This window comes from Nansenia antarctica (genome assembly GCF_963989245.1).
Source record: "Nansenia antarctica genome assembly, chromosome: 6".
NCBI classification, from domain to species: domain Eukaryota; kingdom Metazoa; phylum Chordata; class Actinopteri; order Argentiniformes; family Microstomatidae; genus Nansenia; species Nansenia antarctica.
Window position 1 is genome coordinate 32593446 of NC_137676.1, and position 11393 is coordinate 32604838.

The 11393-nt window shown below is 42.9% G+C and overlaps 1 protein-coding gene across 1 annotated transcript in view; it reads left to right on the forward strand.

Moving 5' to 3' along the window:
* The window catches only part of eif4e2rs1 (eukaryotic translation initiation factor 4E family member 2 related sequence 1), a 7708-nt gene extending 4167 nt beyond the window's left edge, over positions 1 to 3541 (forward strand). The window contains exons 6-7 of the mRNA XM_080535262.1: positions 2510 to 2646; positions 3284 to 3541. Of these exons, the coding sequence (XP_080391388.1) occupies positions 2510 to 2646; positions 3284 to 3323 (177 nt within the window). The 3' untranslated portion in view covers positions 3324 to 3541. The remainder of the gene's footprint in view (positions 1 to 2509; positions 2647 to 3283) is intronic.
* The last annotated feature ends 7852 nt before the right edge of the window (positions 3542 to 11393 follow it).

The following is an 11393-nucleotide window of genomic DNA, read 5'->3' on the forward strand; positions in this document are numbered from 1 at the left end:
TCATGGTGGGGGAGGAGATCTGTGGCGTGGTGGTCTCCATACGCTTCCAGGTACCTGCTAACCCCCACCGTACTCTAACCCTCACCTGAAATCCATCCATTTATCTATCTATCTATTTATCTATCTTTATATCTACAGTGGAGTGCAAACATTTGGTCACCCCTGGTTTAAATGTCTGTTACAATTAATCTCCAAGCGAGCAAACCTGAACACTAAACATGACACCTTTCTGCACATTTTAAAGCAAGCTTTCTTTTCATTTTCATTTTTCAAATTATAAAAAAGTTGTGTGAATTGCCAAATTATAAATGTCTGTTGTGTCTGGTATTAAAAACCATGGGTTCCTCTGAACAGTTGTCCAAGGATGTCAGAATCAAGATAGTTCACTTCCACCATCAAGGAGAATGCTACAAAAAACTCTCGCAATGTTTCAAATAGGGATGTCCCGATCCCATTTTTTCACTACCGATACCGATACCGATACCTGGGCTTCAGGTATCTGCGATACCGATATCAATCCGATATTTGTATTTATTGTTTTACTCCTGAATAATAACAAATACTTCCCCAGTATATAGTCCACAACAACAGTTGGCTATTAAAGACTGCCAGCCTTTATTCAAGCAACAAAACAGTACTCTGCAGTACTCAGTGACCAACTGGTTTAAAGTTAAAACTATTTAAACTGCAGCATTCAGCATTTTAGTGCCTTCATGTTTTTATTCTATTTATCTTCTCTTACAAATGGCAAATCAATTATAGCACCCTTTTAAAAAGTGTAGCCTAGTGACGCTGCTGGTGAGACCAGAAACCAGTCCCAGAATCAAAGGAGTATCAACAATATCTGCTTTTCGTTTTTTTCATAACAGGCAACTTGTTTTAAGTACCACTCGATATAATATACAACAGTTTAACGATCACTAAATACTTATAATCTGTGGGTTGGATTCACTGTTGCCAAAGGCTACCGGTAAGTGATACCTGGCTTGTAAACATACTTTCGTTTTAGAACGAAACGTTAGCCACTAGCTGTTAGCAGCGTTTTTAGCAGTCACCATTCAACATTGATACAAACATTCAAATACTCGTGTCGTCTTGAATTTGTTTCCGATTTCAATGTATGACGCATCATTTGAAAGCTTACCATCTGTAGTTTCAGACTATGTAAACAACCGAAAAATTACGTAAACAAATGGTTTATGATTTCACCAGCTAGCATCATGACATTGTGAGACTCATTACACACAGGTAGCTACTAGCCAACTCTCATGCTCGTGACCACTTACTACTACTGTTGTCATCACGTGAGTGACACGCCGGATCGCGAGCCCCAGATCGCTGCCTATTTTTTTTCTGGTGCGATCTGCGATCCAGCATTCAGGACCAATATCGCGGCGATATCAATATCGGATCGGGACATCCCTAGTTTCAAACTACCCATTTCCACTGTCAGAAACATCATCAGAAAATGTAAAATAAATGGAACAATTGAAGTCAAGGCAAGATCTGGAAGACCAAGAAAAACTTCAGATAGAATGGCCCGAGTTCTGGTGAGAAATGCTCAGAAGAATCCACACATCCCTGCAAAAAAGAGTAGCAGACACCGGTCTAGTTGTTCACAGGACAACAATACAGCGTACCTTAAACAACAAAGACCTACATGGCAGAGTTGCCAGAAAGAAGCCTTTCCTACGACCTCAACACAAAATTAAGTGTCTGAAGTATGCAAATCACTTCGCCTTTGGTGAGACCGCTGCTCGAGGCTGTCCATAGGAAAACAACAGCGCATGCGTATTGATCTGGATAAGAGCGGGACGAACGGGCAGATCTGCCTAGCAAGCCGAGTCATTTGCAGGTGGTGAAGATCTATTTCCCGCTCATGCTCGTATTGATCTTCATTTGCCATTATCTGGCACCAAAAAGAAGCGCCAGTAGGGCGAACGCCATACGTTGTTGTGGGTCCATCATTCGTGTCCCTCTCAATTTTTCTTGTTGCTTCGATTGCGTGCTTTGATTGCTTCGATGACGTATTTTACTTCGTTTACATAAAGGGCTGTGAGAACGCAAATCAGAGAAATAATTTATGCAACAATGTTGCAATCTCATCCACTTGCTCCAGGTCATGATTCGGATTTTCATGTGAGAACATGACCGTAGTTGCACGAGGAAGAGTTACAAAGAACTTGCCGACACGGTTCCCAAACTTTTGCACAAGGCCCTTTTCATTTGAAACTGTAAAAAAAAAAAAAAAAAGAGATCTTGCTTTAAAATGTGATTAAATGTGTCATGTTTAACTTTTTACCATTTAGAGGTTAGGTTTGCTTCTTTTCACTTAGATATTAATTGTAAAAGGTATTTTGACTAGGGGTGCCCACATTTTTCCACCCCACTGTATCTATCTATCTCTCTCTCTCTATCTATCTCTGCATGTTTTCTGTCTCAGTGGAAGTTATTGTCACGTTTAGTGGACGTTTACATTGTGTGTGTGTGTGTGTGTGTGTTTGTGTAGGAGGACATCCTGTCTATCTGGAACAAGACGGCCAGTGACCAGGTGACGACGTCGCGGGTCAGAGACACCCTGAGACGTGTCCTCAACCTGCCGCCCAACACCATCATGGAGTACAAGACACACAACGACAGCCTGAAGTACGCACACACACACACACACACACACAAAATAACATTACACACAAACACAATATCATTACATTCTCTCTGTTTCACTCCCTTCTCCCCCTTTCTCTCTCTCCCTCCCTCTCCCTCCCCCCCTCTCTCCCCCTCCCTCTCCCTCCCCCCCTCTCTCCCTCTCTCCCCCCCCTCCCTCTCTCCCCCCCCTCCCTCTCTCCCCCCCCCTCCCTCTCCCCCCCCCCCCTCTCTCCCCCCCCTCCCTCTCTCCCCCCCCCCTCCCTCTCTCCCCCCCCCCTCCCTCTCTCCCCCCCCCTCCCTCTCTCCCCCCCCTCCTCTCTCCCCCCCCCTCCTCTCTCCCCCCCCCCTCCCTCTCTCCCCCCCCTCCCCTCTCTCCCCCCCCTCCTCCCTCTCTCCCCCCCCCTCCTCCCTCTCTCCCCCCCCCTCCTCCCTCTCTCCCCCCCCCTCCTCCCTCTCTCCTCCTCCCTCTCTCCCTCTCTCTCTCTCTCCCCCCCCCTCTCTCTCTCTCTCCCCCCCCTCTCTCTCTCTCTCTCTCTCTCTCTCTCTCTCTCCCCCCCTCTCTCTCTCACCCTTTCTCTCTCCTCCTCTCCCTCCCTCCCTCCCTCCCTCCAGTAACAGTTGTGTGTTTTCTCCTCAGGGATAATTCCAGCTTCCGCAACACCAAGATCACTCTGTAACGATGGACAGATGGAGGGAGAGGTGGAGAGATGGACAGACCAGGACAGACCTCCCATCCCCCCTCCTCCCCTCCCCCCCCCCCCCCCCCCCCCCCTCACCCTCATGGACACCTGTGGCGTTGCCATTGAGATGTGTGCATGTGCCTCATCCATCAGTAACCACAGCAGTGGGACCAACGTGTGTGTGTGTGTGTGTGTGTGTGTGTGTGTGTGTGTGTGTGTGTGTGCCTAGTAATAAAGGTATGACTTGTATCACTGGTGTGTTTGGATGTTTCATAGGTGATGAACTTAACCTCCTGACACACACACACACACACACACACACACACACACACACACCAAGTGAATACCAACAGGAGAATACACTGTTTAGCATTGGCAGAGAATTTTGGCTAATTTTACCCACATAATCAGCTGTGCTGCTCATCCCACAAATCCAGGATCCTTACAAGTTGGACATCATTGTAAAGGTAAATAAACAGGCTTTCCAACGGTATAAAATACAATGCCAATTAGCAGTGTAACAACAGAGACCAAACGCACATTTCCAAGCTTTCTTTCCTGAGTTAATTTCTTTATACATAATATATAATAATAATATATACATGCATTTTGGGGGGGGGACTATAACAAGTATACACAGCTGCAGCCAAATGTGACAGAATTTTACTGGATTTTAACTACCATGGGCGCCTAGTACGGTGGCAGAGGGAAGACAAAAATTCAAGTAAACTCCTGCACCCACTATGCACTTAACCCTTAGTAACCCATAGTATTTAAACCAAATAAACACATTTTAATTATGGATGTGAGAGATTATTTTCCTATTCGCTTAACGCTTTACACAACTAGTTTTTAAACCAAATGTTATCATTTGAATATCTTTGTTTTAAATGGCCCCCTCGAATCCTCTTCATAATTCTATACAGACCACCTCAATACTCTATTATCTTTTTCAATGAATTTACGGAGCTTCTCTCCATTATTACTACTGAATTTAACAGTTTAATCATTGCTGGGGATTTCAATATTCATATAGATAATGTAGAGGACACCAGAGCCAAAGAACTCTCTGTCCTTTTAGATGTTTTTAAACTTCAACAACATGTGAAACTCTCGACTCATAATCGAGGTCATAATCTGGACCTTGTCATCACCAAAGGACTAGATATTTCAAATATTATTGTAACTGACATTGCCCTATCTGACCATTTTTGCATATTCCTTATCTTCTATATCTATATCTATAAAATACATATCTATTTTCCCTGTCATTCAAACCATGACAAACTATTTCCAAACGACATATAAATTAAAACACCAATGCACTGTTCATCGAGACCTTTTCCCTAGACCCCCCAAAACTTCTATTTCGCTTAAAAATCACAAAAATCATTGATGGTATTGCACCCATAAGGTCCAAACGCATCTATGGTAAACAAAAAGCTCCCTGGAGAACTGCCCCATCCATAAAGACCCAAAAAAGAGAATGTCGCAAAGCAGAGCGCAGATGGAGAAAAACAAACCTTCAAGTGCATTATGCTATCTATAGAGAGAATCTTCAAAACTATAACTATAACTAAAAGAAGTACCAGACAATCGTTTTTGTCCAAGATCATAAACAATGATATCAATAACGCCTGCATCCTTTTCAAGGATTCAACTAGTAAATTCAATGAGCTTGCATCCTTTTTTAACAATAAAGTAGAAACCATTAGACAAGGCATTAGCTCTTCTGTGTCAGGCATGCAAAACATGTCTCCACTAACACCCCCAAATAGGGCCGACATAGCAACCATTTTAAAAAAAGCATATTTAGCTGCGGGGCAGGTGAACTAATACAAATAATCAACACCTTCTTTTCATCAGGAGTTTTCCCTGAAACCCTGAAAACTGCAGTTATCAAGCCTTTACTAAAAAAGACCGGCCTAGACCCATTTGTACTGAATAACTACAGACCCATATCAAACCTCTCCAGTATAGGAAAAATAATTGAAATAGCTGTCCACAAACAACTTAGCATTTAGTTGACCCTGAATGATCTCTTTGATGGTTTTCAATCAGGCTTTCGCCCCTACATAGAACTGAAACGGCTCTTATCAAGGTCCTTAATGACATTCGTGTAAACACTGACCCCATAAAAATCTCAGTATTAGTACTACTAGACCTTAGCACTGCCTTTGACACTGTAAACCATGTAATTCTAATAGATAGACTAAAAACCTGAGTAGGACTTTCAGGCACTGCCGTAAACAGATCCTACCTACAGGACAAAAGCTATTATATCTCCATTGCCAACTTTGTGTCTGACCAAATGAAAATGACACGCGGGGTTCCGCTTGGATCAATCCTTGGCCCCCTCCTATTCAATTCAAATTAATCCTTTACATGCTTTTATTGGTACACATCATAAAAAAGAACAAAATTGCCTACCACAACTATGCAGATGACACTCAGATCTACATAGCCCTCTCACCTAACGACTATAGTCCCATCGACAATCTCTCTCTCAACAGAAATAATTGTATTCGGTGCACCTGACAAAAGATCGAAAATCAGTGCAAAACTTGATTCTCTCTCTCTTCAAACTAAAAAATAGGTCAGAAATCTTTGTGTAATTTTAGACTCCGATCTAAACTTCAACAGCCACATAAACTCTACTAAATCAGCCTACTAGCACATGAAAAACATAACAAGAATGAAAGGTTTCATGTCCAAACAAGACCTTGAAAAACTCATCCATACATTTATTTCCAGTAGACTTGATTACTGTAATGGTCTACTGCAATGGTCTAACAGGCATACAGGGGCTGTTCGTAAGCTGCAGCTCAACCAAAACGCCGCTGCTAGGGTCCTAACAAAAACGTTTTAACACATTACACCAATCCTGAGATCCCTACACTGGCTGCAGTCTCTCAGAGAATTTAATTCAAAGTACCCCTAATTGCATACAAATCACAAAATGGTCTTGGACCAAAATACATGAGATCTCCACCCACCATATATTCCCGCAAGGCCCCTAAAGTCAGCTGAGACTAATCAGCTAATCATTCCATGAGTGAAAACAAAACACGGTGCAGCAGCTGTCAGTCACGCTGCTGCATGCTTCTGGAACAAACTCCCTGAAGAAATCAAACAGGGCCAAACCCCAAAAATATTTTAATCTAAGCTAAAAACCTTCATGTTTTGCAGCAGTTATAATTAAACACAAACACTTCTATCAATGTCTTTTATCCATTAACTATAATAATATATAATAATATATAAATAATTGTCTTATTGAATGTTTATCTATTTACTTCTTATATTTGCTTTTATTCATTGTTATTTTTATTTTCTTCCTATGCTCCTCTTGCTGGATTTTAATAATGTATGTAAAGCACTTTGATGAGCACCTGTTGTATGAAATGTGCTATACAAATAAACTTGCCTTGCCAAATCAACACCTTTCCAGCCACTTCCGTTGCTATATCAACTTGTATTCATTGTTGCAAATACAATTATGGATATGAGATAGATTATATTCCATTACGGGTTTCTAAATAAATCAATGCATGTATCGGACCTCCAGGGCCCTATTCCACGAAGCTCGATAAAGTTCTACGCCTCGATAAAGTTCTAAGCCTCGAAAATGTTAGCTTGCGTTCGGTGCCATCAATGTGGCTCAAATAATTCGCTGCTTGGTTGAGCTCCTTCTGAGTCAGATATAATTAGCCTGGTCGTGACCAGGCTAAAACACAGGCTATGGTAAGACGCGCGTCAAAAAAGGCTCACAGGCGGAAACTACATCCCGAACGACAGTTCCTCTTTTAGGAAATATTAGTTCCCACTTCACACGAGATAGATAGATGGATAGGTTGACTGTGTGATAGATAGATAATTTGATATTTTGAAAGTGTGATCGATCGATAGATAGTTTGATTGTGTGATAGATAACTTGATATTTTGAAAGTGTGATAGATAGATCGATAGATCAATAAATAAAAGAGTGTAAAAAAAAAGGTAATTATGTCAACTTGCATTGCTGTCATCTCAGCGTCTGGCTGGCGCAGTGGTTAAGGCAGCCAGCGTCGGTTCCAAAGGTTGTGTGTTCGAGACTTGACTAAGTCATTTTTTTTTTACATTTAACCGAAGCCTTCATGCAAATCGATTTACAACATATATATATATATATATATATATATATATGTCTAAGTGAATCATCTATCCATCAGTAATCGTAAGAAAAAATAATCTATGCCAAATCCAGGGTCTAGTTTAAGAACATAATTTACGCAGAAAGGCTTTAAACACCATTGTAATCGTGTCAGTTCTTGTAAATTAGCCTGCACCATCATTTTATAGCCTATATACTTACTATTACTACATTTTAGATGAGATTTTAGATTAGATTCAGACAACGAAATGCAGTAAAAAGTGCGTCCGAAGAGGGATTCGAACCACATCTAAAAATGACGAATAAATCCTATGGCAGCGGTCGATACCACTAGGCCATTGTGGCGCTATGACGGTTTGTAGCCTGCTGCTCATATCACCACAGTAGTAATATTCATTTATTAAAATATGAACATATAACAATAACTGGGGCTATTTCAATCGCCGCTATACTAAGCCACCTTTAGTGGAATGGCCCCCAGGTGAAGCAGGGAGCCTGATTGAGTAAACAATGTGGTTCAGGTATGTGAGAACTGGCTGTCTATGGTGCTGGGCTGGAACTGTCCAAGGTGCTGGGCTGGATGTTAAAGGGGCCCACTAATGAGCTAAATAAAACATTTTATTTCTGATGAGTCAACAGCACTAGGGGTCCATTACAAAACCTTTACTGGAATCTTCATGCACTCTGTCAATGTTTCTTTACTTTCAACACAGGCATCATGGCTCAATATCCTGTTCTTGTTTAGGATGATTCATAGTTATTTGTGAATTAAACATCCAAATTCACTCTTCAAAACTGAAACAACTATGTACTCTTCCAAGTATATTGCTTTCAATACTGTATTTAAAATGTACCATTCAAAAGGTTTATAATAATGTATCAAACTGTAGGAGATGCCTGGAAAAAATCCAGATGAGACTTTTTATAACACTCTTTAAACACATAAATATAATACAACTATTCCAACTAGTTGTAGGTGAAACTGTGGACATAAATGTGAAACGGTTCCTTGGGGGTGTGAAAGCCCTAACACACACACTCACACACACAGGGAGAGGAGGGGGAGGAAGGTGAGGGAGGGATCAGAGGAGGAGGGGACGGGGGAGGGGAGGGGTAAGGCGAGGCAGGGGGGGTGAGAGGAGAGGGAGGAAGGAAGGCGAGGGAGGGAGGGATCAGGGGAGGAGGGGAGGGGGGATGAGGAGAGGGGGGAGGGGGGATGAGGAGAGGAGGGGAGGAGGGAGGAGGAGAGGAGGGATCGGGGGAGGAGGGGAGGAGGGATTGGGGGAGGAGGGATCGGGGTAGGAGGGGGAAGGCGAGGGAGGGGAGTGGTATCGAGGTGTGAGGGAGAGAGGAGGTCCAGTGATGAGAATCTGAGGGTGAGTAAACAGCTTCAGCTCTCACATATGTGTGTGTGTGTGTGTGAGAGAGAGAGAGAGAGAGAGAGAGAGAGAGAGAGAGAGAGAAAAATGCATCTCTTGACAGAATTGAAAAATATTGCGTGTGTGTGTGTTCACTCGTGTCTGTGTCTGTGTGTGTGTGTGTCTATACAGTCTGGGAAATAAGTATTTGATCCCCTGCCGATTTTGTAGTTTGCCCACTGACAAAGAAACAAACAGTATATAATTTTAATGGTAGGTATATATTAACAGTGAGAGACTGAACGACCCTAACCCTAACCATAACCCTAACCCTAACAATCCAGAAAACCCCATTATATAAACGTTATAAATTGATTTGCATTTGATCGAGGGAAATAAGTATTTGATCCTTGTAGCAAAACATGACTTAGAACTTGGTGGAGAAACCCTTGTTAGCAAGCACGGAGGTCAGACGTTTCTTGTAGTTGGTCACCAGGTTTGCACACATCTCAGGAGGGATTTTGGTCCTCTCCTCTTTGCAGATCCTCTCCAAATATGGTTTCGAGGCTGTCGCTTGGCAACTCGAAGCTTCAGCTCCCTCCACAGATTTTCTATAGGATTATGGTCCGGAGACTGGCTAGGCCACTCCACCTTAATGTGCTTCTCCTTCAGCCACTCCTTTGTTGCGTTGGCCGTATGTTTTGGTCATTTTCATGCTGGAAGACCCATCCATGACCCATTTTCAGACACTGTGTTAGGGTTAGGGTTAGGTCACTGTGTTAGGGTTAGGGTTAGGTCACTGTGTTAGGGTTAGGGTTAGGTCACTGTGTTAGGGTTAGGGTTAGGTCACTGTGTTAGGGTCAGGTCACTGTGTTAGGGTTAGGGTTAGGTCACGGTGTTAGGGTTAGGTCACTGTGTTAGGGTTAGGGTTAGGTCACGGTGTTAGGGTTAGGGTTAGGTCACGGTGTTAGGGTTAGGTCACTGTGTTAGGGTTAGGGTTAGGTCACGGTGTTAGGGTTAGGTCACTGTGTTAGGGTTAGGTCACTGTGTTAGGGTTAGGTCACTGTGTTAGGGTTAGGTCACTGTGTTAGGGTTACTACTACTAGGTCGTCCTCGGACAAGCCCTCCATCGGCGCTTCCAGTCATCCCGATCTTCCATCCATCTGGCTAGCTCGCCAGTACTTTCCGCTCCTACGTCTTTCTTGAGTAGGTCCACGTATGTTAGTGTGGGTTAGGGTTAGGGTTAGGGTTAGTGGGACGCCCTCGTGATCGATGCCCATGTGTTGGCTCCCACAGAACCAGTTTGCTGGCTGGCAGCTCCTGGTGTCTCTGGCAGCCTCATTCTCCTGACTGCTATTTTTCGCTTATCCTTGGTGACCCCCCATACTGTGTAAGGGTTTGGGTTAGGTCACTGCATTAGGGTTAGGGTTAGGTCACTGTGTTAGGGTTTGATCACTGTGTTAGGGTTTGGTCACTGTGTTAGGGTTAGGTCATTGTGTTAAGGTTATGTCACTATGTTCTTTCAGGGAAAAAGTTATTAAATTTGAATCTGATTAGAGACAAACCTGTCAGCCCAACCCTGACCCTAACCTGTCAGTGAATATGATAGTGTATATGTTTTATATAATGTATGTGATTGATATGATTGATGTTGAATTGAAGGTTGAATGTTTTTTGATCTGCTGGACTTTGTTTATTGGATGTTTCCAATCATCCAATGATCATAGTTGTTACTGTTGATTCATATTTCTGTACAGGGGGAAATTCCATCAACATTGCTAAAGGAAAATACAGGCTTATTTTCTCGTGCGACTTATCAAAAATAAGCCTGGATTTTCCTTTTAGCGACGTTGATGGAATAACCCCCTGGGGGCTGTTCCACGAACCGCGATTAGAAATAATCCAGACTAGTTAATTTCAGCTCTGTTCCATGAATTTGACTCAAATAATTCACCATTTCCCTCGCCTTGTTAATTTCGGCAGTATTGCAGTTTTTTTACATAAACATTTTTGTCTTCATGAAAATCAATAAGTAGGAACGCTGCGCTGTCACTTTTCAGTCTAGAATTCGTCTTTTCGACAATCGGCTCTTCTGGGCTATTTCTAACCATCATTTCTAACGGGCGTGCACCCAAAACGACACTTTCTAATCCGGACTTGCGTGAACATTGATGACACAAGGCTGATTCTCATTCGAGGAATCACTTGAGGCTTGAATCCCAATCGAGAGTTGCCTGACCGAGGCTTTCCTTTTAATCACGAATATACTAATCAACATACGTGGAATACCCCCCCGGTGTCTATAACTCACACTGTCAGTCAATAGAGTGTGTGTGTGTGTGTGTGTGTGTGTGTGTGTGTGTGTTTTGTGTTCATATGTGTTTGTGCATGTGTCCGTGTGTGTATTCATGTGTGCGTGTGTGTGTGTGTGTGTGTGTGTGTTATCCTCCCGGTCCTCAGTCAGAATCCATCCGCCTGCGCCACCAACCCCGTTGCCGTGGTGATATAGACCGCCTCCCACCCTGTTGCCGTGGTGATATAGACCTCCCATTGACC